A 27,444-nucleotide genomic window follows, 5' to 3' on the forward strand; every position below is an offset into this window, starting at 1 on the left:
AACGTTAAAAAAAAAAAAGTTGATCTTAAGGTTTTTTTCTAGGCAACAGAAGTCTGATACCTCACACTATCAATTTTGTGTAGGTAGTGACAAAAGCAAGCTGAAGTTTTAAGGAGTTTTTCTTTCATGGATTTAGAAACCCTAGTCAGTTTAGCCAGGTACTTGAATCAGTAATTCCCTCCTTGAATGTTGATTTGTGAATTTGTGTGAGTGTGGTATAGGGGCTATCTGGCAGGAAACTCGATCCCAAATCATTTTAATTCTAAAAACATAAGTTATCTTGGCCATTGGTTCCTTTAATTACTTGGCTTTCCCTTTCTTCCTTGTTGCTTTTCCTTTACCAAGATGGCCGACGTGGAGCCCTCTTCTCATTGGTCGTATTTTCGCAGGTGGCGGTTCTAGCCCCGCCCACCAGCTCGCCGCCCTGGATCCGGTGTTCCTGAGAGTATAATGAGTAGATCAGCGGGAGTGGGAGGGGCGGGCGCCGGATGTGACGTTTCCGGAAGCTCCGAGTGTCGTCCGCGGGGACAGGTGGGGAAGGGTCCTGGGAATGGGGTGGGGTTGGGCCACTGAGCTTGTTCGGACTCTGAAAGGGAACGGCCGCCGTGAGTGTGGGGCCTGCAGCCTTCTCCCCCCGCGCCCTCTGCCCGGTCCGCCGCGCGCGAGGCCACTGATGGCTTCTGTCCCAGCCAGGCCCAGTGCATCCCCGCCTGCCGCGCTCAAAAGACCCGAAAACCTTGGATAATTTTGCCCTGGGTTGGCAGCTTGGGTTTGAGGGCCTTCAAGAAGGGGGCCTCAAGCAGGTGTCAGGAGGTCCCTCTTTACTGAATACACCACCTCTGCGCACTCCTGCTACTTCCCTAGACCTCCTCCTCTCTTCCCCCTTGTTTGCGGGTGCCGCATCTCCTCTTTGGAGGGTTGCTCAGCCCTGTAGTACTGCTGGCCTCGGGAGGGGGTTCCATCCGCCTAAAGATCCTCTTCTCAAAGCTACTGAGGCGCAACAAGCATCCTCTGCTTCAGTTAGTTTTAATGGGCTCTGGACTGAGTTTACTAATGAGGCAACCTAGGAAAGTTTTAGCAGCTTTCTGAGCCTCTAAAAAGGCTTTGGGGAGATGGAATGCCTCTGCATCCTTGGTCGTCCGCACAGCTTTTGGACTACTCGTAAGGGTGTCTAGATAGGAAGCTTGGGGGAAGTGTGACCTAGAGATAGAATTGGCCAAGAGAGACCTCTTGGGGGAGGGACTGGAGTGGCAAACAGAAAAACAGTGGCTAGACAAATGAAACAAATGTGTGGATTTCTGGACAGAATCCAGGACAGAATCCTGACTGGAGGAAAAAGATCTCTGTTGGGAAGGAGCAAATTTAAGATTGAAGACAAAATGGGGCCAGTAGACTTAGGGCCTTGAATTCTAGTATATATAGTTTGTATATACCAGAACGTGCTGGCTAGGGTGTGCTGTAATTCAATGTGTAACAAATACCCAGATTCTTTTTGAAAATGATGGTAGAGTGTTATCTGATTGGAAGTTGGAATCTGATTCTAACAGCAGAGTATCTAGAAAGATTGTAGAATTACTGCGGTTTGAAACACAGGAAGGGAAAACTCTTAGGGTTTTTGTTGGTTTGTTTTTTGCATTCCCAGTTACCTTTGTGCCTGTTTGTTGTTTGAAGAATGCTTAGTCTTTGAAGATAGATTTGAGTAAATTGTTTTGTTTTGTTTTGTTTAGATCTAAATTCCTTACCCTGATGTGATGAATGATGTTGTGGATTGACTGGAATAGTGGTTTAGTGAGCAGAACTAGGATTGTGAGTGTTTGTTCCCAGACCAGTTCCCCTCACCTTGTATTCAGATGTGAAAAAGTACACCATAGAAAAATGTCAGTTACTCTCATTAAATACAAATGATCAAAGTTGAAATCAGTTAAAAATCTTTATGAAAGTTCATTGAGCATACAATGTCAGGTACTAGAGTAGATGGAAATGGGTAGCTGGTAGGAGAAATAATGCCAAAAATATAAGATACCATCCTTCCTTTTATGGCAGGGCCACCTAATGGTAGAGAGAATGATTAACTTGAAGAGTAGAACCGAACACCCATTATAGTTTACTCCCTGTACCACGTAATTATGGCACAGAGATTGTAGGCTTTTGAGTCTGCCAATACTTCTGTCATTGTGATGTGGGCTTCCTTGAGGGTCTCAGCTTTCCTGTAGGAAGGAGACTTTCTTTGATACAAGCCACAGCATATGGTATTTTTCTCTTAATTTCTTCATAAGGTAGAAGTTTGTGGGATAACCAGTTACTGTGTACTAGGCTGTGATGGGGACCATGGTGCTGATGCCACCTGTTTTTTCTGTCTCAGAACTTCTTGGTCCTGATGTCTGACCATGGAGACGTGAGCCTTCCGCCCGAAGACCGGGTGAGGGCTCTCTCCCAGATGGGTAGTGCAGTGGAGATAAATGAAGACATTCCACCCCGACGGTACTTCCGCTCTGGAGTCGAGATTATCCGAATGGCATCCATTTACTCTGAGGAAGGCAACATTGAACATGCCTTCATCCTCTATAACAAGTATATCACGTAAGACACCTCCAGGTTCCTTTTTCTTTTCCGGTGACTGATGCCTCACTCATTCTGCTCATGTGCTCATTTATTCTGCCCAGAATTGCTAAAAGTAGAGAACTTTACAACATCATTAGCATTAATCATTTTTGCAGGCAGCTCCTACATACCGACTGTCCTTGACATAAAGAGTCATGAGTACTGAAAGTGTTATTTTCATGACTCAGTGATTTCATGAGTAAGAGACCTAGCTTTTTTGGCCTGTGCCCACATGGCCCAGCTGTTAGACAAGGGAGATGATGGTTAAACTACACATGTTTTGTATTGATGAGTGTTTTTCCTGTCCTCTATTGAGGCAGCTAATCATAGCATTATTGCTGAGGGGTAGCAGAGCCAAAATTCCTCACCTCTACTTATTTTGTCACAAATTGAGTGATTCAGGAAAAAGGTTTTTCTTCTTAACCTTTATTATAGTCACGCAAATCATCAAATAAGTATTGACCGCCTACAGTTCATGTGACTCATCATAAGACCTTTCCCTTGAGGTACTTAGCTTCTTAGGGTAGGCAGCATAAATAGATGTCAGTATAATTAACAGGGACAACTTCTAAATCCCCAGTGATAATGAAATGATGTGTAATTTAGGAAGGGAATACTGTTAAAGGATCTCATTTATAATCTCTGGTCTTGTTCTTTTATAATAATACCAAGGCCTTTAAAAAAATAATAACTATAATGTGTGTGTATGGCTCTTCATAGTTCCTAAGGTATTTCACCTGCATTATTCCATTTGATCTTCATAGCTGTGTGTGCATTGAAAGGATACATTGTTCTTCCATTCTACATGTGAGGAAACATGCTCTGGGCTTAGTGATCTGCTTTGTTCCACACTTTAGAGTGACAAAACTCAGATTTCCTAACTCTTAATTCAGGATTCGGTCTACAACATAGGCTCTGTTTTTGTTTGTTTTCTTTTTGGTAATGTTCTGTGAGTTGAAGCTAGAGTTGAGACCATAGTGTTGAGCCACACTGACTACTTTTGGTTATTTTTAGGTATTTTTTGAAAAGGTAACATGTACATATGGTGGAGAATTCAGAAGGCACAAAAGGATATATATATATTTAAAAATGAAGTCTCCCGATCACTTCTCTTTTCCCCAAAATCTCAGTGCCCCTCCCCAGAGATAGTCACCCTTACTAGTTTCTTATATGTCCTCCCAGAAATAATCAATGTAATTCAATTGTATCATGTTAAGTTTTTGATCCCATACTACTCCGCAGCAGGGTTTGTCAACCTTGGTATTACTGACATCTGGGGTGGAATAGTTCTTTGTTGTGAGTACTGCCCTGTGCATTGTAGAGTGTTTAATAGCATCCTTGGTCTCTATCCACTAGATGCCAGTAGCACCCCTCCCCCTCACTGAATTGCGGCAGCAGAAATGCCTCCAGACATTACCTGATGGTCTCTAAGGGGCAAAATTGCCCTGGTTGAGAACCAGTACTCTAAAGAAAAGTAGCACAGAAGCAGACTTCCTGGGATTCTTACTGTGATTTTAGAGTCCCTTTAGTAGAAAAGGGACTGCTGTTGTCTATTTTAAGTTTAGAAGTAGTGCCTGTGTCCTCAGAGATCGTGCAGTCCATCCATGCCATCGTGCCCTGTTGTGTGACCTCAGTGTTGATAAAGTTTCATAGAGTTATAATTGTATGTAATAATAATATATAATTATAAATTTTGCCTCTCTTTTGCTATTATGAGTTTTTTTATTCCTTGGCACAGTGGGCACAAAATTTATTTTCCTGAGAAATCTCCTTGACTACTGTCCCTTTCTTTTGCTGCTAGTAGAAATAATATTCCTGAATATTTCCAGTAATCTTGTGGAGAGTTCTTCCAGAATGAGGCCCCTGGGCACAATTCTTCAAATCATCATAATTGAGAAAGCTAATTAGAATCACAGAATCACTCTACCAAGTATTTTTTGAAGGACCTTCTGGATTCTGTTGCCCCTTGCCCTCAGGCCATATTCATTCAACAAATATATATTGCATACACCTGCTACCTGCTTGGCACTGCTCTAGGTCTTGGATATATAGGAAGTAAAATGGCCCCTGCCTTTACTGGTGTACCTTTCTAGTTATAGGAGAAGACAGTAAACAGGTAAGCAAATAAACATCTAGTCTCAAAGTAGGGCAAATGCTGTGAAAGGAACAAAGAGAGTGCTGTGACAGAGAATAACCAAGGGTGTCAAATAGAGTAAGGTCTGTCTGAGAAGGTAAGATTTAAACTGAAAGTTGAGGGGCGCCTGGGTGGCGCAGTCGGTTAAGCGTCCGACTTCAGCCAGGTCACGATCTCGCGGTCCAGGAGTTCGAGCCCCGCGTCAGGCTCTGGGCTGATGGCTCGGAGCCTGGAGCCTGTTTCCGATTCTGTGTCTCCCTCTCTCTCTGCCCCTCCCCCGTTCATGCTCTGTCTCTCTCTGTCCCAAAAATAAATAAACGTTGAAAAAAAATTTTTTTTAAATAATAAAAAAATAAACTGAAAGTTGAAGGATGCCATAGAGTTGGTCATTCCAAGAGCATAGACCAGAGTGTTTAAAGCAGGTGTAACTGCATTCAGAAGCTCTTGGGTAGGAATTACCTTAGTGTGTTCTAAGGATTGAAAGAAGATCATCATGTTTGGAGGGTAGAAGTTGAAGGGGGAGAATAAGATGAGGCTGAGGGCAGGTGGAGCAGAATCATGCGGACCACAGTAAGGAGTTTGTATTTTATCTTGACAGCGTTAGAAAGCCATTGCAAAGTTTTAAGTTTTAAGAGAGGTTATGACCTAATCTTACTTATATTCTGAATATATAAATTGGGGCTGCCATGTTGCAAATGGTGAAGGGTGTGTTAAGAGAAGGCAGGGAGATTAGTTAGGATACTCTTAATGGCAATTCAAGAGAGAGGCTGATGGCTTGGTGGAGTGTGGCAGCATGGAAAGAAGCAGGTGGATTTGTATTCTGGAGGTAGAGTCTATGGGACTTACTGACAGTTTGGGAGGGATGATGGTATCAATGTTGATCTCAGGTTTCTGCCATGAGTAACTTAGGATGTGCTGGCCTATTCACTGAGATGGGGAGAACGGTGTAGAAAAGGGGTTGAGTAGAGAGGATATTCAAGAATTCAGGCCTGGTTTTCTTGACATGTTAAGGTGTTAAGTTTAGGAAGTTGGATGTAACAGTCTGAAGTGAGGAGAGGTCTGGGTTGGAGATACAAACCTAGGAGTCCCCTGCATATAGACGGTTCTGAAGCCGTGAGAACCGCTGAGATCTTCTGGCATATAGGTCTTAATCTGGGGTCCTGGAACCCCACAGGGATTCAGAGGTAGAATCTGGACTCCATGAATTCGGTTGGGAAAAACTTTTCTTGTTTCCACTAACCTCTAACTAAAATTCAGCATTTCCTTCAATTTTGCACAGTGATAATATTCACAATGTCACCAATAGAAATCACTATTTTTATATCACATTACAATTGATGCCGATATCTCGAAATAGCATTTAACACTTGCCACTGCTTCTGAATTACAGTACTGTTATTGAAGCCACAGTTAGATCCTTTTTAAAATGTATTAATAATATATTAATAAAGAAGCACATGTTACAATTTTTATATTTTGAAAACTGTATTTCAGTAGAATTGGCTTCTTTTGTAATCCTTTATGTTTTGTATTATATCTTTAAAAAATTATTCTGTGGGGTCCATGAGCTTCATCAGATGCCAGAAGGATTCCTGACACATTCAAAGATCAAGAAAGCTTAATAATAAGACTGTAGAATAGGGGCTCCTGGGTGGCTCAGTCGGTTGAGCATCTGACTTTGGCTTAGGTCATGATCTCACCACTTGTAGGTTCGAGCCCCACGTCGGGCTCTGTGCTGACAGCTCAGAGCCTGGAGCCTGCTTTGGATTCTGTCTCTCTCTCTCTCTCTGCCCCTTCCTAGCTCATGTTCTGTCTTTTTCTCTCTCTATCTCAAAAATAAAAACATTAAAAAATTTTTTAATAAAAATAATTAAAAAAAAAAAAGACTATAGAAGAGACCTGAGGTTGGTTGGGGAGGGAGGGCGGGCCAGCAGAAGAGACTCAAAGGGAGGTTTGAGAGGCAAGAGGAAATCCAGGAGAGAATGGTGCATTTGCAGGAAAGTGGCCAGGCTGTGTGAGAAAGGGTCAGATGGGATGGGTGAAGTTTTGGGTTTGGTGTCATGATGTCATTGGTGATCTTGGTAAACAGTTTCACCAGAAGGACTAAGAAGATGTTAGATTGGAGTGGGCTGAAGAGTCAGTGGACAATGAGAAAGTAGAGACCGTGAGTCCCGTCCAGAGGTGGGCAAATATTTTCGTAAAGGGCCAGATAGTAAATAGTTCTGGATTTGCAGGCCATTTGATCTCTGTCACAACCTCTGTCTTGTAGTGTGAAAACAACCATTAGATAACACATGCACGAATGGGTGTGGCTGTGTTCCAATGAAACTTCATTTACAGACACAGATGGCAAACCAGATTTGACCTTTTAGCTGTATTTTGCCAAGCCCAGGCATAGATAACTCTTTCGAGGAGTTTGGTAGGAGGAGTGAAGTGAAAAAATGAAGAAGTAATTGAAGGGGGACAAGGAGTATGTGAATGTGTGGTGTGTATTTTAAGATGGGAGATTCTAGAGCATACTATTTGCTAATGGAAAGGAACCTGTGAAGAAGGAGAGGCTGATAGTATGGCACAAGAAGAGAGTTTAACTGTCGCAGTAAACTCTTGAATAGGCAAGCGGGGGTAGGATTAAGAGTACTTAAATTGATATTGTTCTGTGACTTGGGGTTGCTTTGTGTGACATGAATATCCATGTTAACGGCAAGATCAATATGGGGAGTCTGTCCCTGTACATGGTGCCCACTTACAGGACCATTTAATATGATGAAGTAGGCCCTGGAGGAGAGCTCAGTGAGAAGATGGTGGCATGAAGCAGCTCATTTACTTAATTTGCTAGATTCGGAGTTTAATTTGGGACTTTGTTGGATTGGCTTGACCTGAAGCGAAACGTGTAGCTACCTTCATTTTTCTTGCAGGTGTCTTCAAGACCCTAATTCTGATTCTGTGAACTGACAAGCTGTAGGAGTTGCAAAAAAGTTCTGGCTTAATATTCTCAGTCTGTTTTTCCACCGCATTTTACTTGGTTAGATTCTTGTCAGTAACAGTGGCTCACTTTGGCAATTATTACTACTGAGGAGGGAGGAGGGAAGGGAGCAGGCATCTACCTCACCACTCCTCTGCCTCCCCCACTATTGCAAGTCATTGTTCTAGACCTTTTGTGGGTACTTCAATTCCGGATTTTAAAAGGCATGTTTGTTCTTTCCCTGGGCAGTTCAGGCATCTTAATGGTCTGAAGCACATTTCCCCCCAGAGTAGGCATGCTTTGCCTTTTGCAGACCCCAGTATAGCAGGATCTTCAGCATATTAAATCAGTACATATTTTCATGATGAGCACAGACAATAATCCAGGCAGTGAATTCTTTCACAGCTTTTTATGGTCATTGACTAGGCTACACAGAAGGGAGTTACAGAGGACTTAGGCACTTCTCGTCTGCTGTGTGAGCCTCCTATAACACAGACCTGCTTTCTGAAAGTCGTCTGTCACCTGCATTGACAATGTTTTCCTTTGGGATTGGGGCTTACAGACTGAAGAGGGTTTTCATCTGTGATCGTGCTCACTTTGCTCAGTAACTTCTAAGATAGGAAGAAATAAGAGGAGAGTCTTTTAGCCATCCACGTTACAGAATTTCTGCTTGGCTTTTTAAATTAGTTTTTTTCTCAAACTATCCAGCGAGGGAAATATTAAAGCAAAAAGAAGAGTCACATCCCCCAGAGGTGACCACTGTCCTTTCTTGTGTGTCCAGGAAAATGTATATGTCTGTGCAAGCACATAGGCTCACACGTTTATCCTTTTTTTCTTAAAGCTTGAATGAGATCATACAATATATTCTGTTCTACAGCTTGCTTTCTTAACAGTCATATCTTTCCATACTAGGACATACTGATCCATCTCATTCTCTTCAGGGCTGTTTCTTCTGCCTGGAACGGTCTTGTCCCAGGTCTCTTTATGGCCTCCTCCCTTCCAGTCCTTAATTAAATGCCATCTTCTTGGCGATGCCTTCCTTAGCTGCCCTATCTAAAATCTTACTCCTTCTCCTGTCACTTCCTATTCCCCTTCCCTATTAATGAGTTTCTCCTGGCACTGATTATATATATATTGTTTTGTTTTATTGTCTGTTCCCCCCACTCTAATGCACACCCTCTGCTGGGAGGGATTTATGACTGTTCATCGCCAAATCCCCAGCCTTTACAGTAATGCTCAGTAAATATCTGTCGAATGAATGAGTGAATGATTATGTTGTTTTTCACATTTGAGTGCAGCATAATTTATTAAATATTCCCCTATTGATGGGCATTTAAGTTTTCATTTAAGTTTTTCTCTACTTTTATGACCAGTGCTATATTGAATAGTCTTATATCTTTGTACTGTTGTGTACGATAAATTCCTAGAGGTGGAATTGTGAGTTTAAAGGATATAAAAATTTTAAAATTTGAATAGTTGTCTCCCCTCCCCACCCCCAAGAAAATTACAGTCCTGTGATAATACAGCGTATTATCAAATTACAGCCCTGTTAAGGGTGTCTAAGGACACCCATTTCCCAACACCCTGTGTATACTGGTTATAATCAACCTTTAAGCCATTGCCAATCTGATATATGGAAATGGTACCTCATCTTAATTTGAATTTCTTTCATTATAAGTAAAGTTGAATACCATTTCATATACTCACCTTTTGTGTTTCCTTTTCGCATATCTCTTTTTATCCCCATTGTCCTAATAGTTTGCTTTGCTTGTGTTTTTGCCAACACATCTTTGCTTTGGTACGTTTCCCTTTCTAGGCTGCAACCAGATCTAACCCAGAGAACAGTATACCTCTGGGCCACAGGTATTCTACACCTAGAACACTTCTAGCCCTGGTGTTCACATCTTCATCTGTTCTTCTTGCTCACAATTTTTGTTTATTTATTAGTGAAAAACAATCATATAGCGTACAGAGCAATCATAGTAGATGTTGGCTGGGTGCAAGGCACTGTGCTCAGCACTTTTTTTTTTTAATCTCTTTAAGTGTCACAGCAACCCTATCAGGTAGTACTAGTTTGTCTCCATATATATAACTCATATATATATATATATACATATGTACATACATATATACATATATACATATACATACACATATATATACATATGTGCATACATATACATATATACATATATACACACACACACACACACACACACACACACATACATACATATAAAGAAGGGTATTGAGACTGAGTAACTTGCTGGAATTCACACAGCTTGTGATGACCAAGCTAGGATTTGAGCCCAGGCAGGCTGCGAACTAAATGCTGAGCGCTATTGACTCCTGTACAGGCAATGGGCAACGTTGCCAGTTCTGTTTTCAAGAGACCCTTCTGCCTGTATGTTCCCCATTCAGAAAATTGACTACAATTGTGGAAACAAGAGAAACGTATTCATGTACAGCTCTAGAAGTTTCATCTTTACTTATAAACTAGATTCCACTGCATGGTTCAAAATCAAAATGATAGAAAAAGGCGTATGGTGAGAGGTTTCACTCCCACTCTTGTCCCATCTGCTCTATTTCCCCTGCCGTCTACTTTCCTTAGTTTCCTGACTTACTGTGTACTTGGAAGTAAATGTATGTGTACATACACATACAGAATTTTCCCCCTTTCATACTTATAAGATAGCATACTATATGTACTTTTTTATACTTTGGGTTTTTTTACTCAGCTCCTTCAAAGGTTTTAAGACCATTTTATTCCTCAGATATTTATTGAGTGCCTCTTCATCCAGGCACTGTCCCAGCTTTAGAGGGACATGCAAAGAAGCACAAGACACAGGAATCTCTGGCCTCAGGGACTTCACAGTTCTTCAGGCTGATAGCACAAGTGAATATAAAGTGTGGTGTTTATACGACATGGTACTGTATTGGCTGATTTGGGCTTTCATACAAAGCACATGTAGCCTGCTAAAGTTATGAACAGGTACCTTGGTCTTTTAGGGCCAAGGGAGAGTCATTGAATTACAGGTCTCTTGAACACAAGAACTAGTCTTACTTATCTCAACATCTTCTTCAAGACTCTATTGGTGAACAAACAAATCTGTATTTATTTTAAATATAGACTTCAAGGAAACTTTTATATCTTTTTCATGAACCCAAAGGGAAGTGTTTTAGAATCATTTTGATTTTAGAATTCATCCTTGGCTGAAGGGTCTTGTCAAATTGGATTGAGATAAAAATTTCATGTGCCTAGTATAGAACCAAGGGAGGAGGGCTCATCTAAAAAGAGTTTGCTTTGGGGTGGCTCAGTCGGTTAAGCGTCCAACTTCGGCTCAGGTCATGATCTCATGGTTCGTGAGTTTGAGCCCCACGTTGGGCTCTGTGCTGACAGCTCAGTGCCTGGATCCTGCTCTGGATTCTGTGTTTCCCTCTCTCTGCCCCTCCCTTGCTCATGCTCTCTCTGTTTCTCAAAAATAAATATTAAAAAAAAATTTAAATAAACAAAAAAAATGAAAAGAGTTTGCTTTGGGCTCCTGGATGGCTCAGTCAGTTAAGCATCTGACTTCAGCTCAGGTCATGATCTCACAGTTCTTGAGTTCGAGTCTTGCATCAGGCTCACTGCTGTCAGCGCAGAGCCCGCTTCGGATCCTCTGTCTCCCTCTCTCTCTGCCCTTCCCCCACTCTTTCTCAAAACTAACTAAATAAAAACATTAAAATTAAAAAAAAAATAAAAGGAGTTTGCTCTCGTGGGGGTCATCTTCTTTCCCCTTACTGAGCTGTCCTCCTCTGTTTACTCTCTGTGGGCAGAAAGTAGAAAAGAGTCAGTCCCAACTCTAGTACAGTATTTTAGAACTGTGGGCAAACTCCCCTCAATTGATTTGTTTTGGGCCTTAGCTTGTATATATTACAACTTACTTCTATGAAAGACGTCTTTGTTCAGTACCCCCCCCCCCACAACAGTTCTGGACATTCCAGGACCATGTGGAGGCAGTGTGATACAGTGGTTAGAAGAGCAGACTCTGGAACTGGTCTTCTGGCTTTGGAATTCTTAATCTGCTACTTTGGGTTGTGACAAGTTGTGACAAATACTTCTTTGTGCTTTCACTGTCCCCACATAGACATCATAAATGTTAGAGATCTGTGAATATTTTTCCCACTGAGCTTTACAGCCAGGGACAAAATGTAAAGAGAAAATCTAGCCCTTATATTTCTCTAAGAACTTTTTATCAGGACCATAATGCAAATTACAACGTAACACGCACATAGTATATACATAACACATGTACCATCTAAGCATCTTAGTGCTTAGTATGATGCAAGGAATATTCTGCTTTGAAGGAGGATGGATCCCAAAGAAAAAGAAGCCAAGGTTAAGGTCACAGGGCTAATCATAGAACATGGGTTTCCTGCCCTTGGCTGCCAAACTGTTATTTGAAGAAGAATTTGTGACAGAGGCCCTTTCCTTTGGAAGCCTGTCACTGTAATAAGAAAAGAATCTCTTTGGAGGTATATTTTTGGGCACAAGGTAGGTTTGCTTTTCTCCCCTCATCGTTTTAGTTGTGGGAGTCTAGTGCTTCCTGCGCACCTAATTTGGGAGAGGAGGGAAACATAGGGTTGGAGGTGGGTGGGGAACATGGTCACTGGGTGTGTATTATCCCTCCCCTGAATGTCTGGAAACCCGTCTTGCAGTGGGTGCAGGACAAGGGAGTCGCCTTGCTTCAGAGTCTGTTGGGCATTTTCTTTGCATGATAATCATTCTGATCCGTTCCTTTAGGCTCTTTATTGAGAAACTACCAAAGCATCGGGATTACAAATTGGCTGTCATTCCTGAAAAGAAAGACACAGTAAAGGTGGGTCTTCACTCTCACTGTTGCCCATCTAAAAGCTTCAAAGCAGCACAGACTAACTTCAAGGTAAAAGTAGTGGTGTCCGCATCTGAGCATCAAATCCGCCAACAGGAAATAAGGCCATTTCACCAGATCAGTTGTGAAGTAGCAGGTATGGGACAGTAGGGGGTATTTTGCATTGTTTTTGGAAACATTGTTGCCATTGCCAAGTTGTCTTAAGTCACTTTACTTCTCTATTTCATTAGCTAGGAATTATCCTAATTCTCAGTTTTTGATTTTTGTGTCTCAGAAGTTAAAGGAGATTGCATTTCCCAAAGCAGAAGAGCTGAAGGCAGAGCTACTGAAACGATATACCAAAGAATATACAGAATATAATGAAGAAAAGGTAAGTATATAATAAAAAGGAAATTATTTTGCTTTCTTAGGCTGTGCCCTAGGATCGCGATACGATATTTTAACAGGTCTTGTGATTTTAGTGTCATAGCTTATTTTTTTCAGCAAAGGCAAGAAACTCAAAAGAGTAGAACACAAGTGTTTAGGCTGAGGATTCTAACATATTTAGCCTGCTTGTCCTGGAGGGTGATTTGAGGGACAGAAAATCTGTTGCTTATGTGCTATATCTAGAGGGAGAACCTAAGAGCAGTGAAACATTTCACTGAAACGTAAGTTTTTAGATCAGTGAATTTTGGGGTATTGATTCACATTTGGTTATACCTGTTTATAATACTTGTTTTTCAAGCTATTTTCAAATGCTTCTTGTTAGGAAGAGTTAGTTAGAGCACGTGGAGAAACTCCCAAGGCACTGCCTGTGGTCTGTGTCAGATGTGAAATTCGCACTGCCGGCAACTCCAGATTATTTTGTAGCGCTCTGCTGAGCCCTGTTCTGGACTCTGATGTTGAAAATCAGCAGAGAGGTAAACAGCTATGAGGCATATATTTCTAAGGTACTGAGTGAGTGAAAACCTTAATGAGGGTGATTGTTACTTGATGTTTCTTGTTAGTTTAAAATGTCACTTCGTACTGAGCTAGTCACCAGCTAAATTTTGGAGGCTTCCTTTTGGGTTAAAATTCTGTAAAGACCCCCTTACTTCGGATACAGAATGTATACATGGTAGAGTTAGAGAATAAAACTGTGTCTGATACAGATTATGCAGCGCGAACAGTAAGTTGCATCAAGATTTCAGTTAAGAAAATGTCTTAGTAAGAGCCATTGGGAAGGGTACTGAGGGGGTCGGGACCGTCACTGTCCTTGAAGAGTAGGTCTGCCATGGCCTGGTAGACACAAGCGGTGACCACTTGGGCAGACGTGAGCTGCCGAGGGAGGCACAGATTCCGTGTTGGGAAATTGGGCCAGAGCAGGGGCACGCTTTAGGAAATCCCTGCCGCAAAGCCTTGTCCCCCCGAGATGTGAAGTCACCCAGGTGTCAGTTGTTACGCCTAACTCCTTTGCAGAAGAGGGAAGCGGAAGAGCTTGCCCGGAATGTGGCCATCCAGCAGGAGCTGGAGAAGGAGAGGCAGAGGGTGGCACAGCAGAAACAGCAGCAGTTGGAGCAGGAGCAGTTCCATGCCTTTGAGGAGATGATCCGGAACCAGGAGCTGGAAAAGGAGCGACTGAAAATTGTGCAGGAGTTTGGGAAGGTGGACCCTGGCCTAGGGGGCCCACTGGTGCCTGACTTGGAGAAGCCCTCCCCAGATGCGTTCCCCGCTGTACCTGCCACGTCCACACAGCCTGCGGACTGTAATACGGCGGGAAGGCCTGCCAAGCCACCCGTGGTGGACAGGTCCTTGAAACCTGGAGCGTTGAGCAACTCAGAAAGTAGTGAGTCCACTTGTTCATGCCCTCTTCCATCTCAGGGGCAGCCAAACAGAGTGTCATTCTGAGGGGGTTGCCTAAGATTACCTCCATTATCCCACTCATCAGGCTCTGGTCACAGAAGCCCCTTTGATCGGTATTGCCATACTGTGTCCTGTCACGCTGGCCATAGTATGAAAGTGGCCTTTGCTTAAGCCGTGTAACTTACCTGGCCCCAGGTCGATATTCGGAAGAGTTCACAATGTCCTTGAAAGTCAGACCCTCAGCTTTTAAGGATTATATAGAGACTCGAAATGTTCAGTGAACCAGAGACCACTGTTGGTTCTCTGGAAGGGAAATTTCATAGCGCCACTTTACAATTCAGCAGTTGGCCTTTAAAAAGTGAAAAAGGGGGGCGCCTGGGTGGCGCAGTCGGTTGAGCGTCCGACTTCAGCCAGGTCGCGATCTCGCGGTCCGTGAGTTTGAGCCCCGCGTCAGGCTCTGGGCTGATGGCTCGGAGCCTGGAGCCTGTTTCGGATTCTGTGTCTCCCTCTCTCTCTGCCCCTCCCCCGTTCATGCTCTGTCTCTCTCTGTCCCAAAAATAAATAAAAACGTTGAAAAAAAAAACTTTAAAACAAAAAAAGTGAAAAAGGGTTACCGAATGCTGTTTGCCCTGGAAGTGTTCCCAATCCTTAAGGAGCTTGGTCATGGTAAATACTATATGTAGTCAGTGATAATTCAGTCTGGTCATAACAGCTATTAGCAGTCTTTCCTCCTGTCACCAAAGCTTGCCTATCTGAGAAAATAACAATAGTGGCAAAATGATGATTATACCTTGATTATTAGAATAGATCTTTTGGGGAAGGAATTTCAAGTATCACATGAGGAAGTCAGCTTTGCAGAAGATCCACTTCAAAGGGCAATGTGAGAGTGGGCAAGGGATGCCAGACCCCGAAGCCTGGCCTTTAGGTTTCTCCCCACATACTTGGCAGGCTAATCTCCCACCACTGCCTGTTCCTTCGCATGTATTCCGTGCTCCAGTCAGATTGGACTCTCATGTTCCCGGAGCAGCCCCTGGACTAGCTTATCCAAAGAGGTGTGTTAATATTTGCCCTGAACCTAAAATCTCCTTTCTCTATTTCTGCCTTCCCTGCTCATCTTAAAGTTTTGCCAGGTCTCCTTCCCTTCAATCAGATTGATTCTGTTCTTGAAACTCTCAGGGCTCTTATTATCTGTAATGCAGTTGACATCATTTACCTGATAGTGTAGTCATTTGTCAGTAACTAGATTTTAACTTTTTACTGGTTGGGGCTTGAGTCTTATTCATATTTGTGTTCCCTGGAGGTTAAGCACAGTGTATGCACTGGAATGCACTCAGGAAGTGATTATGGAATTGAAAGGAAAGGACTGTGCCAAGCCTTAATTCAGAATCCTCAGATATTGTCATCAGACTATCATGTGATTGTGTGGTCCCTGGTTTGTTACCTCTCCAGCAATTCAGAGCTCGCTGTTGAATGTGCAGAAACAGAACATCCTTTTGCACTTAAAAAATTTTTTTTTGTAATCTTTATTTATTTTTGAGAGAGAGATGGAATGCGAATGGAGGAGGAACAGAGAGAGAGGGAGACACAGAATCCGAAGCAGGCTTCAGGCTCTGAGCTGTCAGCACAAAGCCTGACACAGGGCTCAAACCCATGAATGGTGAGATCGTGACCTGAGCCGAAGTCGGACGCTTAACCGACTGAGCCACCCAGGCACCCCATGTACTTTTTGTGTTTTTTTTTTTAAATGAAAAGTGACCATGAAAAACACCCTAATTTGAGCCTGTGGGCTCTCTCTCAGGGCTTTTCCGTGGTGTCCAGGGACTGGGCCTATCCTTGGCATTCTGAACCAGGCTTATAAGCTGCTCTGTGCATTCATGCCTCTTTTGAGGACCAGAAGGTGTTTTTCGTGGTTTTGTTCTGGCACTTTAGCGTTCTTCTAAATGAATAAATTCAGCATTAAGTAGTTATCCAAAGTATTTTCTGTTACCTAGGATATCTCTGGTGTATTTCTTTATAAGTCGTACTCTCCAATATTCTTATCTGAGATAAAAGACTTAAAATAAAAATAAAAGCTCAGTGGAGTGAGGAGGTTATTTTTTTTATCCTCTGTGTTAGACTGTGACAGAGAATTCCTGGATAGCTCAGGAACTTGTTTGTTTTCTTTTGTTTTTCAGTTTTTGTTTTAGTTTTAAGTAGGCTCCACACCCAGCATGGAGCCCAATGTGGGGATAGAACTCATCACCCTGAGATCAAGACCTGAGCTGAGATCAAGTGTCAGATGCTTAACTGACCAAGCCACCTAGGCACCCCAAGAACTTGTTTTAAGTAGTAGGTTACCCTCATCTTGAGTGATTAAAGCCTGTTTTCTTAAAGTAATGTACTTGCAATGGCTGTGCCCACAACACTCTTCCTTCTGTCGTTAGGCTGAGATCCCCACTCACTGCCCATAGTTCGAGGAACCCCAGTGATTTGGCTTTGCCCTCCCAGGACTGCCTACTCTGGGGCCTGCTTGGGAAGCCTCTCCCTGTGGTCTTACACTTTTCTCCTTTCTCCATTACAGCTCCTACAATCGACGGACTGCGCCATGTGGTGGTGCCTGGGAGGCTCTGCCCGCAGTTCCTCCAGTTAGCCAGTGCCAACACTGCCCGGGGAGTAGAGACATGTGGAATTCTCTGTGGAAAACTGGTAAAAAACAAACGCTTTCCTGAGCTGAGCCTGTTTCTTCCCCCTTGGCCTCCTGTGACTCTGAGAGAAGATATCCAGGGTCAGTTACTCTTTGCAACGATCCCTCTGCAGAAGGAACCATGGATAGCATAATGCAATGTTACTTTGGATTTGGTGACCTTGCATTTCATTGATTTTCTCAGTCCCTTGAATCGAACTGATTATTTTAATTCTAGTAGTAAGAAATAGCTAATTCTAAACTTGGGAGACCAAGAGTCAGCGTTACCTATATATCAGTTTCTGAGTACCTGCTTTATGGTAAGCCTGGGAATATAACATATGTAAGGCTATGAGCCCAGCATGCGTCCACAAAACCTACCAAAGCATTTTGGAGCAATGGGAGCTACACCCCCGAAGAGAAATAGCACGCTGAATGGTATACGCAGTAGAGCACTAGGAGTTGGGAGGAAGGAAAGATCACTGAATAGAGGCACTTGAAGAACCCATTACTAACTACTGAATGAATAAATGAGTGAAGGCAATAGACTAACACTGAGCCTTTGAGGATGAGAAGGACTAAGAGAAACAGTAAGAGGGAAGCTACCCTAGACATGAGCAAAAGAAGAGAAATGGTACTATCCTGGAGCTTCTTGGGAATCACAGGCAGACACTTGTGGCTGCAGCCAGAGGCACCTGTGGCTTTGCAGAGTGCCCTTTGCAGTGCATGTGAGCAGCTGAGGTGAGGGACTCAAGGAGCACGAGGACTCTTGCTGGGGTGGGAAGGGCCTTCGCTTGTATAGATGTTTAACTTGCCACAGCTGTGACCACGTGGGGTTGCACAAGTGCCAGGGAGTGGTGACAGGCTGTTTTTCTCCTTTGACAGATGAGGAATGAATTCACCATTACCCATGTTCTCATCCCCAAGCAAAGTGCCGGGTCTGATTATTGCAACACCGAGAACGAAGAAGAACTTTTCCTCATACAGGATCAGCAGGGTCTCATCACACTGGGCTGGATTCATGTAAGCAATTCCGAGCTCTCTGAGGGTTAGTCCTCTCTTCTCTCACCATGTTGTAAACACACTGCTTGTTTCTTTCTTTGAGCAAAGTGAATTGCATGCAGATTATTTAGATGAAGGTTTTTCCCTCTTTCAGATGCAGACTTGACGTTCCTAGCATACTTGACTGCTTCCACTCCAGTATTGATTTCTGGGAACTACTTAGGGCTTTTTCATTTTCTTCATTTTAAAAAAATGGTTTAATGAAAATGAACTTCTTTCCCTAAAGTCCCAGTTTCCTTGTGAGTGTGAATGGTGATAAAATGCTGGCCTAGAGTATATGTGGATATTGACTGTGGAGGTTCTGCCTACTTCATACAAATGGTGTTCCTGAAAATATCCTGAAAATATTTTAATGAACCAAGGAAGTTAATTAATTCAAATGCTTGCATTTAGTCTTTATTAAAGCATAAAGCAGCATACACCTTTATGTAAACCAGTAGGGTCCTTAATATAGTGGATTTTCAAGTGTCTTCTGTAGCCTTCTGGTGATATTTAGGTAAAAGGTAATTCTATCCCTAAAGAGTATTTCTGCATTTTCCTTCCTATTCCTTTTCAGCTGGTCACTCCACAAACCAAGCTACTTTTCGTGTTGTGTGATAGGCTTACATACAAGCAAGTCAGCTCGTTTCTGGATTTGGGGAGATTACACATACCTGTATGTTACAATTTGGGAAATACTGACCTGGGAGGCAGTCCCATGTGCCTGTGTCCTTTCTCCATTCTGTGACATTAGTATTTGCCTTCTATTGTGTATCTTCCATTATAGTGTATGGGAAGTAGAGAACTTTTTTCTTATCTGCTGGGGGATACAAATTTGAGAAGGACACGACTTTAGTCTCATAAAGTAGATTAGACAAAGAGACAAGTAGTAAGTCTTCCTGGGAGGCAGAATGTGCCAAGTGCCTCGAGAAGTACAAACAGCACAATCAAATCGAGGAGGGAAGGACTGCACCTGGCAGGATTTACTAAGATTTTGACAAGATAGGCTAAGGGAGAATTCCATATGCAGGGGGCAGCACTGGAATAAGCAGACTGTGTTCCTAAGACGTTGAGGTCCAGTTTGGGGTTTATGTCAGGAATCGTAGTAGATAAATAGGCTTTAATGTGATACATTGGAGCAGTGTTCTTGGGGGGAGGATCTTGGGTGGATAGGCAGAATAGTTCTGCTTTTTAGTAAGTGGGGAACTTTTAAAGGTTTTTGAGTAGAGCAATGAATGATATGATCAAAGCCATTCTTTAGTATATCTAACATAAAGGCAGTTTTAAAGTAGGTCGAGGCAGGGAGATCATTTAAGAGGTTAGTGTGCTGATAAAATCTAATGATGAGAGCTAGGGTGATGGCATTGAATTTGGGAAGGAGATGAATGTTGAATTTCAGAAGATGTGGGGAATGAGTGAGAGGATGATGAGTAAAAGCCAGTGATGACAGAGAGCAGGCCTGACTCACAGGGCTGGCAATGATTATCCCATAAGCAGAAACAGGGGCTCCAGGAGGATAGCTTACTTTGGAAGCAGGGCTAATTGTGTGTTCAGTTCTGAGCATGTTGAATTTAAAGTGTATGTGAGACATTTTGTCAGTGGAGGTAGTTATCAGGCAGTTGGCAGTGTGGCTGGCGCTGGGGGGCAGGGTCAAGGTGGGAAAGAGATCTGGGAGACCTCTGCATAGAGCCGACCTGAGAAGCCTTGGCACTGGAGAAGAATGGAGAGCAAGCTTGGGGGCAGGCCACCCAGGGGAGCGCAGGGAATAGTTGGTAATGAAGCAAAGAGGCGTGAGAGCAGGGCAAGGACAGTGTAAAGGCACAGAGCCAGAGGAGGAAGAGCACTGCAAACGTTTAAGAAGTAATGGGGATCGAGGATGTGGTCATGGTGAGACGGGCACTAATTTTTTTTTAAGATTTTATTTTTATGTAATCTCTAACGCCCAACATGGGGCTTGAACCCACAACTCTGAGATCAAAAGTCACGTGCTCTGCCAACTGCGCTAGCCAGGCACCCGTACACACCAATTTTTTGAAGAGTTTAGCTCACGGGGAAAGGAAGAAAATGGGATGGTGGCTTAAGGAGTAGCCAGGTTGAGAGAATATTTGCTTGATTTATGGTTTAGCATAAAGTTTTGAACATGTGTTTTGTTTTGATTTTGTTTTTTTGAAACCTTTGTATTTGAAATATATAAGAAAGTACATAAGGGTAAATGGATATTTCAGTGAATCATGAAACAAAACGTCTGTGTACGTGCATGACGTAGGTCAAGAGATAGAACATTGTGAGAGGCATGGTCCCACCCCCATGCTCTTGCCCTGTCCGCTTCCCCTCTGATACAGGCAGTCTCTCTCCTGACTTTTCCAGAAGTCCTTTGCTTTCTTTATAGTTTTACTACCCTAAATGCATATCCCTGAACTCAACAGTTTAGTTTTGCCTGGTTTTGAGCTTTATATAAATAGAATTATATGATACATATTCTTCTGTATCTGGCTTCTTTTGCTCAACATTTTTAAGGTTTACTTACATTCTTGTATGTAGTTGTTTCAATATGTTTGTACAGCCAGTGAGCCAGCAGAGCTTAGTGGAGCCAGGAGAGGAGATGTAAAGGGGCAGAGACAAGGGAATGCGGAGGTAGGAAAGTATTAAATCAAAAGTACAAAAAGGGGGCTCATCTTCATATGGGGGAGAAAACACTCATCCCTCTGAGACAGAATTGAAGGAAGAAAGAAAGATACAGAGATTTTGGAGGTCTGTTTGGAGGGGTTGACGGAATTCCTTTCATTCAACAGTGTTGCAGTCTAGATTCACTGCCTGGCAGGAGGGAGACGGGTGGTTTTAGGAACTGGAGGAGATGGGGGAAAGTTTGGAATAATCACGGTTTAGACTGCAGATAGAATTCAGCCGCAAATGAATAAAAGGATTTCTAAATCAGGGTTCAGCTAGGAACAAAATTTAGAGCTGAAGTTTATAGTATTTCAGCTCTTTTCCCCTATGATAATTTCTGTGCCATTCCTTCCTAACTGGAGATTAAAAACAAACAAGCAGGCTGTAAGGTTTGCTCAGATCTTAAAATTGGCAAGAGAATTATGCAGAAGATCAGTTCTTCCTTCTCCACTTTGCCAGCTGTAAAATCAGGTTCCCGGGTCAAAAAGTTTGTATGGTCACGTATTGATCACCAACTACTGTGTGAGCCTCCAGTCCAGTATTCGGGAGACTCCTTCATCTGGCTTCAGCCCTGCCTTAGCTCGTATCCCTGTCCTATGGCTGCTCTGCTCCCATCCAGGCACCGAGGCTGCCCCCAGCATCTGCTGTTCTTGTTCATTTCTGCTCCCTTGGTTTATTGTTTTCTCTTCATAAAAATGCCTTCCTCTGTCTCCAGCATGATGGACAAAACTATTTTTTTCAAGAAATCCAATTGTTAAGGGAAGGAGAAAGAGAAAGCACAATAGAGGGGAATAGAGACTCAAGACAGGGTTTTTTGATTTAGTTTAACAATTATTTATTGAGCTCCTATGTATCCCTATATTGTCTTTCTACTTTAGATCAGAGGCCTGGATCAGCTTGTTCCATGGCCTCGTTTGTTCCCAGTTAAAATTCTTTGTTCTAACTGTGGGATGAAAGGTGTTGGCACAGGCCTCTTTTGTCCCTAGCAGTCTGTAGGATCATATTATTAGGTAGAAACTATTTTTCCTTTGTAGTCACCAAAGTTCTTACCTGCCCGATGAGGATCTGCGTGTGGATTTGCTGTCAGCACTCAGCTAACACGTTCCTGTCCTGCAGGCCTCTTCCACAGTGAGCTGGTCACAGCATTCTGTGGGGTGGTGCTTCTCAGATGATGCTGCACATAAGAATCATTGAATGGCTTTTTTAAATTTCAGGATGGCTATTTCTAGGGGTGGGGCACAGGAGCCTGTGCTTTTGACAGGCCCCTCAGGAGCTTCATTTTGTACATGGCAGGTTTGAAAATGCTGATCAAGTACACTTATTTATTTTCTGTGCTTTCTGTCAGTGAAGGTTGGTGGTCTTTTTGAGTCATATTGGGTCGTCTTTTTCCATTCTTGTTCTCTACGGTCACACCCTTCTAAGATTAACATAAGGCATTATATGGTTATTCATTTGTAAAAAAGAATGTGTTCAATAAAACATTAAATGATTGAAAACAATAGAAACTGAATGTACATTTCGATGGTGCTTTAACTGATTACCCTCAAATTTCAGTATCTTGGTCCTTTTCCCAAACAAGATAGGGTCCTTTGTGTGATGTAACTACTATTGTCCCCTGCTTCTCCTATCCTTGGATGGTATGCTTTAGCCATAGGACAGCTTTTGTCATTGCCCGTAGAGCTCCACACTCATTCTTGACCTTTTAACACTTCTGTCTGGAAGAGGAATCATTCATCCAACTGTGGTTTGTTAAGTCCTTGACTTTTATCATTTTGAAATATTGGACAGCATATACCATCTATTCCAGAATGGATGACTCTCCACTGCCCTGAGAGAGCTTGTGAGGGGCCAAATAAGTCTTGATCAATTAGAAATTATGAGTTTCCTCTCATACTCATGTTAACCTATATTTATTTACAGTGCTCAAAAGTAATGAACTTCAGGCATACCCTCTTGTGGCTGCCAGTGACTTTGTACTTGTGAGGGGATTGTGGCCAGCTATTGAGAACCATTTGGGTCTGTTTCCTTTATGGTCCAGGCTTGGCTGTTTCACTCAGAGGGTCTCAGACATGTTTTTCTCTTCTCAGACTCATCCCACGCAGACCGCCTTCCTCTCCAGTGTTGACCTACACACTCATTGTTCCTACCAGATGATGTTGCCAGAGTCAATAGCCATTGTTTGCTCCCCCAAGTTCCAGGAGTAAGTACATAGATGTGGTTCTGGGCATTACAAGGAGACAGTGGGGAAAAGCCTCCAAGGAAAAGTTCTCTATTTGGAAGACCTTGTTCTGTGTAAAGTATATAGACTGTGGTATTAACTGGCTGTTCTAAAAGGTTTCCTTTTAAGCACCATATCCGGATACTCCTACTATTCTTGTTTAAAAAGATATCAAAGCAACAATTTCAATGCTTTTCTAAGAAAAGGACATAAGAAATTTGAAGTGTTTGACTTGAAGCAATGGGAATTTCAAAAGACTGATGTCAGATTAGAGAATTTAAAATCAAACAAATTATCTCAGTTAAATTCTTTTTCATTGTAAATCCTGTTATTTACTATGAATTCTCCCAGCAAAACTAGTGTGGTGGCAGTGATGAGTCATTCCCTAACTCTGATTCATTCACCAGAAAAGAGACCTGTGTGCCAGCATAGTTTTGAAGCTGTCTCAAAATGAGTTCTGTGTGTGTGTTTGGGACTGGGTAGACACCTTTGCTTGATTTGGGCCTGCTTTTTCTTATTGCAGAACTGGATTCTTTAAACTAACTGACCATGGACTAGAGGAGATTTCCTCCTGTCGCCAGAAAGGATTTCATCCACACAGCAAGGATCCACCTCTCTTCTGCGTATGTATCTGTGTAGAAGAAAACAGGGCTGTGCTTCAAGCAGGGAGGACGGTCAGAGCTGATGAGGTGCATTGTCTTTTCTGACCCACATAGAAGATCAGCCTCGTCACTTATCTTTGCCAATCTTCCCAATAAGGACATACATGGGAAGCAGTGTGGGATAGCAGTGGATTTGAGTCGTAGCTCTGCCATCGAAGGACTGTCTGACTTTGATCAGACTTCATCTTCCTGGGCCTCAGCCTCTTATCTGTAAAGGGGAATGACAGTGATGGTAATACCTACTTGATAGGGTTATTGAGAGGATTAAATGAAGTAATATGCAGAAAGCACCTGGTGCAGGAGCTGGCTTGTTAAATGTTAGGTTTTTTCCCTTCGTCAACACCAGTTGCTAAGCCTGTACTTCAATAAGGGATTTGAATTCAAAGGAAAAAAGCCATTTAAGATAGGTAAAATATATTTGATTTTGCAATTTTGCTTAAATAATAGGGATTTTTATGACATTTCTAGGAAGCTTGTTTTCCTAAGTTGTATTCTGTGAATAAAAAGTTTCAGTTGCTGTTAGAGCAGTATGTTTCAATTTGCCCCTCAAATCTAATGTGATAGGCTGCTTCACTCCTTGCTGGCTGAGGGGTGTTATTTCTTTTGGGTTCATTAAAAAGTGACCAGTATGGAAAAGGGACTCAGAACCTTGTCACATAAAAGGAACTGGGGATGTTTAGAAGCGAAACCTCAGGGAGGCTCTGAAAACCGGCTTTAAGTTTCAGAAGAATTGTTGTATAGAAAGGTATCGAGTGCATTTCTTAGGACTCCCAGAACTAAAACTAAGACCTCGTGGAATGAGTTTTCAGCTGAGCATGAGAAAGCACTTTCTGACAGATCTGTTGAAAAATAGGTCAGTCTGCCTTAGAATGTAATAAGTGTCTAGGTACCAGGATGATGAAACAGAGGCTGCAAGAAAAGTGTCCAGGTTTTCTGTTATAAAGGCCTCTTTGCATGCCAAAAGTAAGCGTTCCCCATGTGTCAGTGGGTACGCTGTATTAGCTGGTTGACATAGTGACCCCCCAAAAACTAACGAATTCAGCAATTCTTTCAAATAAGTCTGTATTTTGTGAATGCTCTAGAATATACATTCATTTGAAAAGTGAATGAAGATATATGGGCCCACGTTGATTCAGGCTATGTACAGGTAGGGATTAGAAAGTTACTGATTCCCAGACCCCTTACCATAACTGCCATTTAAGTAGCAGCCTGGCTTCCAGACTGGGAACCACTGGTCAGAATAAGCATGTTAAGTAAGTTTTAAACAAATGACTTCTTAGAATTTTTTAGGACTTTCTCTTTCTTTCTTTTTCCCTGTTGTAGAGCTGCAGCCACGTGACCGTTGTGGACAGAGCAGTGACCATCACAGACCTTCGATGAGAACTTGAACACCTCCCAAGAATTATAAAACCATACCAGTGTACTGTAGCCCCTTAATTTAAACTTTCCAGAAAGCTCTGAAAGCTTTTTTAGACAGAATTGAAAGTGAGTATCACCTGGGGGAAAACTGATTTTCTGTTTCTGGTTTGAAAAAAAATAATTGGCTGTATTTCTTAGGCAAGTGTGGAGAATAGCATGACCATGCTAAGACAACTTTTCAGTCTGGCTGCAATTAAAAAATTAAGTTGTTAAAATGGTGTAGTGAACACTTACATACCCTTTGTTCTAGATTCACCAGTTGTTAACATTTTTTTTCTTCTCAGCTAGCCTTCTGGTTTCTCTGCCAACTTGTTTATTGTTTACCTTTGGAATTTTTAAGGGCATCTCTGCAGAAATTTGGAAGCCATTTAGAAAATCTTTGGGTTTTTCTGTGGTTTATGACAATATTAATGAAGCTTATTACATGGATGAGGGACAGCCCACCTTGACCAGATGGTGGGGCTTGAAAACCCTGAAGAATGATTTTTGTCAGGAAGTATTGTTATTTAACAAATATTTCAGGATATTTTTTTCTTCTACAATAAAATAACCATTAACTTATTTTGTGTGTGTGTGTGTGCTCTAGAGTGATCTGTTTGATCAAGTGTTGTCTAAACAGGCTAACTGAAAGGTCTGGTTGTTTGGGGAAAGGTGAGGGGCAAATGGAATTTGAGCTGTGCTGGTATTGAAGGTGTGTCCCAGTTCACAGTGAACTGTTGAGTGGTTTTTGTCTGCCTGTTGCGTCTTCCAGGGCTGTGAAATTCTCTGTTCTTTTGGTGTTGTCTCAAGTGGGTCATCCCATTCACTTCCTCCGTATGCCCTAAAAGCTTTCAGCTAAAGATAATAGAGCCTTTGTTTGGAGTGCCAGGTTATACCAAATGAATGATTACATTCCCTTGCCACCCCACCCTACCGATTTTATGATGTTGTTTATTCTTTTCTGACTCAGGCAACATTTAGGAAGGGGTTTGAGACTGCAGTTGATTCTATATTTTCCTTTCTATGAGCTGAGCCTAACATTGTAAGGTGGCCTAGAAATAATGGTACTGCTTGTGACCCCTCAGGTGACAGCAAGAGGGTAAATACCTTGCATAAGAGAAACATGTTTCTTTTTATATTAAAATTCTATAGGAAAAATTCTGCAAGCGTATGAAGTTTGGCTTCATTTTGAAGTTTTGTGTCCTGAATATATTAAGTTCTTTATCACTTAGGTTAGTGTCCTTGAACTTTTCCCCTGGAAGAACCAAGTCTCTATATTCTTCTTCTCTTGGGTTCTTAACTCCCAGGTATCAGAAATTCTTTTTTCTGTAGTTCCAGTGTAAGTGGGAACATGGGACCAAGTGAGTCTGGGAAGGAGGAAGAGTGCCTGTCCTATCACTGCCTTCCTTTCCCTCCAGCGGCCCCAGAGGCAGCCTGGGCTGTTCCACCTTGCCTTAACAGTCCTGTCATTGCCCCAGTTTGGTACTTTCTCAGAAACTCATCCTTTTCTTTCCATGCTCAGGGCTTTATTGCCCCTTACTTGGACTAGTGCAATAGTAGGTTTTTACCAGGTCTCTCCTCTCTCTCTCTCTCTCTCTCTCTCTTTTTGGTATTTCTTGACTCCAGTCTGTTCTGCCCAGTACAGTCAGGAGAAGCTTCCCATATTACAGCCATCCTCATGTTTCCTCTCTTGCTCCAAAACCTGCAATATCTTTGCATTGCCTAAGACCTAAATTTAGCCTTTACTCAGAACTTTCTGCATATGGCCACATAACGCTCTTGTCCCTGGCTACACATTCAAATACACATTAAAAAACTACTGATGCTTGTGCTCAACCCCACACCAATGAATTCCAAATCTCTGGGGCGGGGTCCCAGACAGCGTTTTTTGTTTTGTTTTTCTTTTGGTCTCTAAAGCTGCTAGGGTGCAGCCAGGGTTGAAAAGCACTGCAGGAGTCATAGTTCAGGGGCCACTATACCTAAGAATTGGGAGCTCTCTTATCCATCTCTACACTTCAAGGACATTCTACAAAAGTTTGTTGAACCGAAGTGAACTGAATATGTCACGTGTCACAACTGCATTGATCATTTACTTTTTACCAAATGGCCACTTTTCTTTTCTTCCTTCCTTCCTTCCTTCCTTCCTTTCTTTCTTTCTTTCTTTCTTTCTTTCTTTCTTTCTTTCTTTCTTTCTTTCTTTCTTTCTTTCTTTTCTTCCCTCTGCACCTGTGTACAAGAAATCTCAGAGGCTGCCCAGGAGCAGAAAACCAGTCAGCAAATGCCCCCTTTGCACCTGCTGCAGTGTAGCCACTCTGCACAGGGTGGTTTCAGTGTCTCTTCCCCTTAGCTCTGGGGGAGAGATGTGGTATCAATCCAGCACCCAAGGAAGCAGGGGGACAGGGCAGGT

The 27,444-nt window shown here is 42.5% G+C and overlaps 1 protein-coding gene across 4 annotated transcripts in view; it reads left to right on the forward strand.

The window, feature by feature from the left end:
- Positions 1 to 493: 493 nt before the first annotated feature.
- Positions 494 to 27,444, forward strand: part of STAMBP (STAM binding protein) — a 50,028-nt gene continuing 23,077 nt past the window's right edge. For 3 of the 4 annotated variants that reach the window (XR_006960156.1, XR_006960154.1, XR_006960155.1), the window contains exons 1-10: positions 494 to 531; positions 2,363 to 2,580; positions 12,481 to 12,556; positions 12,843 to 12,938; positions 14,006 to 14,372; positions 16,950 to 17,074; positions 17,937 to 18,074; positions 22,847 to 22,959; positions 23,501 to 23,600; positions 24,963 to 25,124. Coding sequence is in view for 1 of the 4 variants with exons in the window: in XM_047068335.1 (XP_046924291.1) it covers positions 2,378 to 2,580; positions 12,481 to 12,556; positions 12,843 to 12,938; positions 14,006 to 14,372; positions 16,950 to 17,074; positions 17,937 to 18,074; positions 22,847 to 22,959; positions 23,501 to 23,600; positions 24,963 to 25,019 (1,275 nt within the window). In the remaining 3 variants the exon portion in view is untranslated. Of the gene's footprint in view, positions 532 to 2,362; positions 2,581 to 12,480; positions 12,557 to 12,842; positions 12,939 to 14,005; positions 14,373 to 16,949; positions 17,075 to 17,936; positions 18,075 to 22,846; positions 22,960 to 23,500; positions 23,601 to 24,962; positions 25,620 to 27,444 lie in introns of those variants that run through there. The other variant, XM_047068335.1, reaches the window with a different exon arrangement.

Source organism: Lynx rufus, unplaced genomic scaffold (genome assembly GCF_022079265.1).
Source record: "Lynx rufus isolate CCGP_SWC_20201006 ecotype Redwood Valley unplaced genomic scaffold, mLynRuf1.p SCAF_8, whole genome shotgun sequence".
NCBI lineage: Eukaryota > Metazoa > Chordata > Mammalia > Carnivora > Felidae > Lynx > Lynx rufus.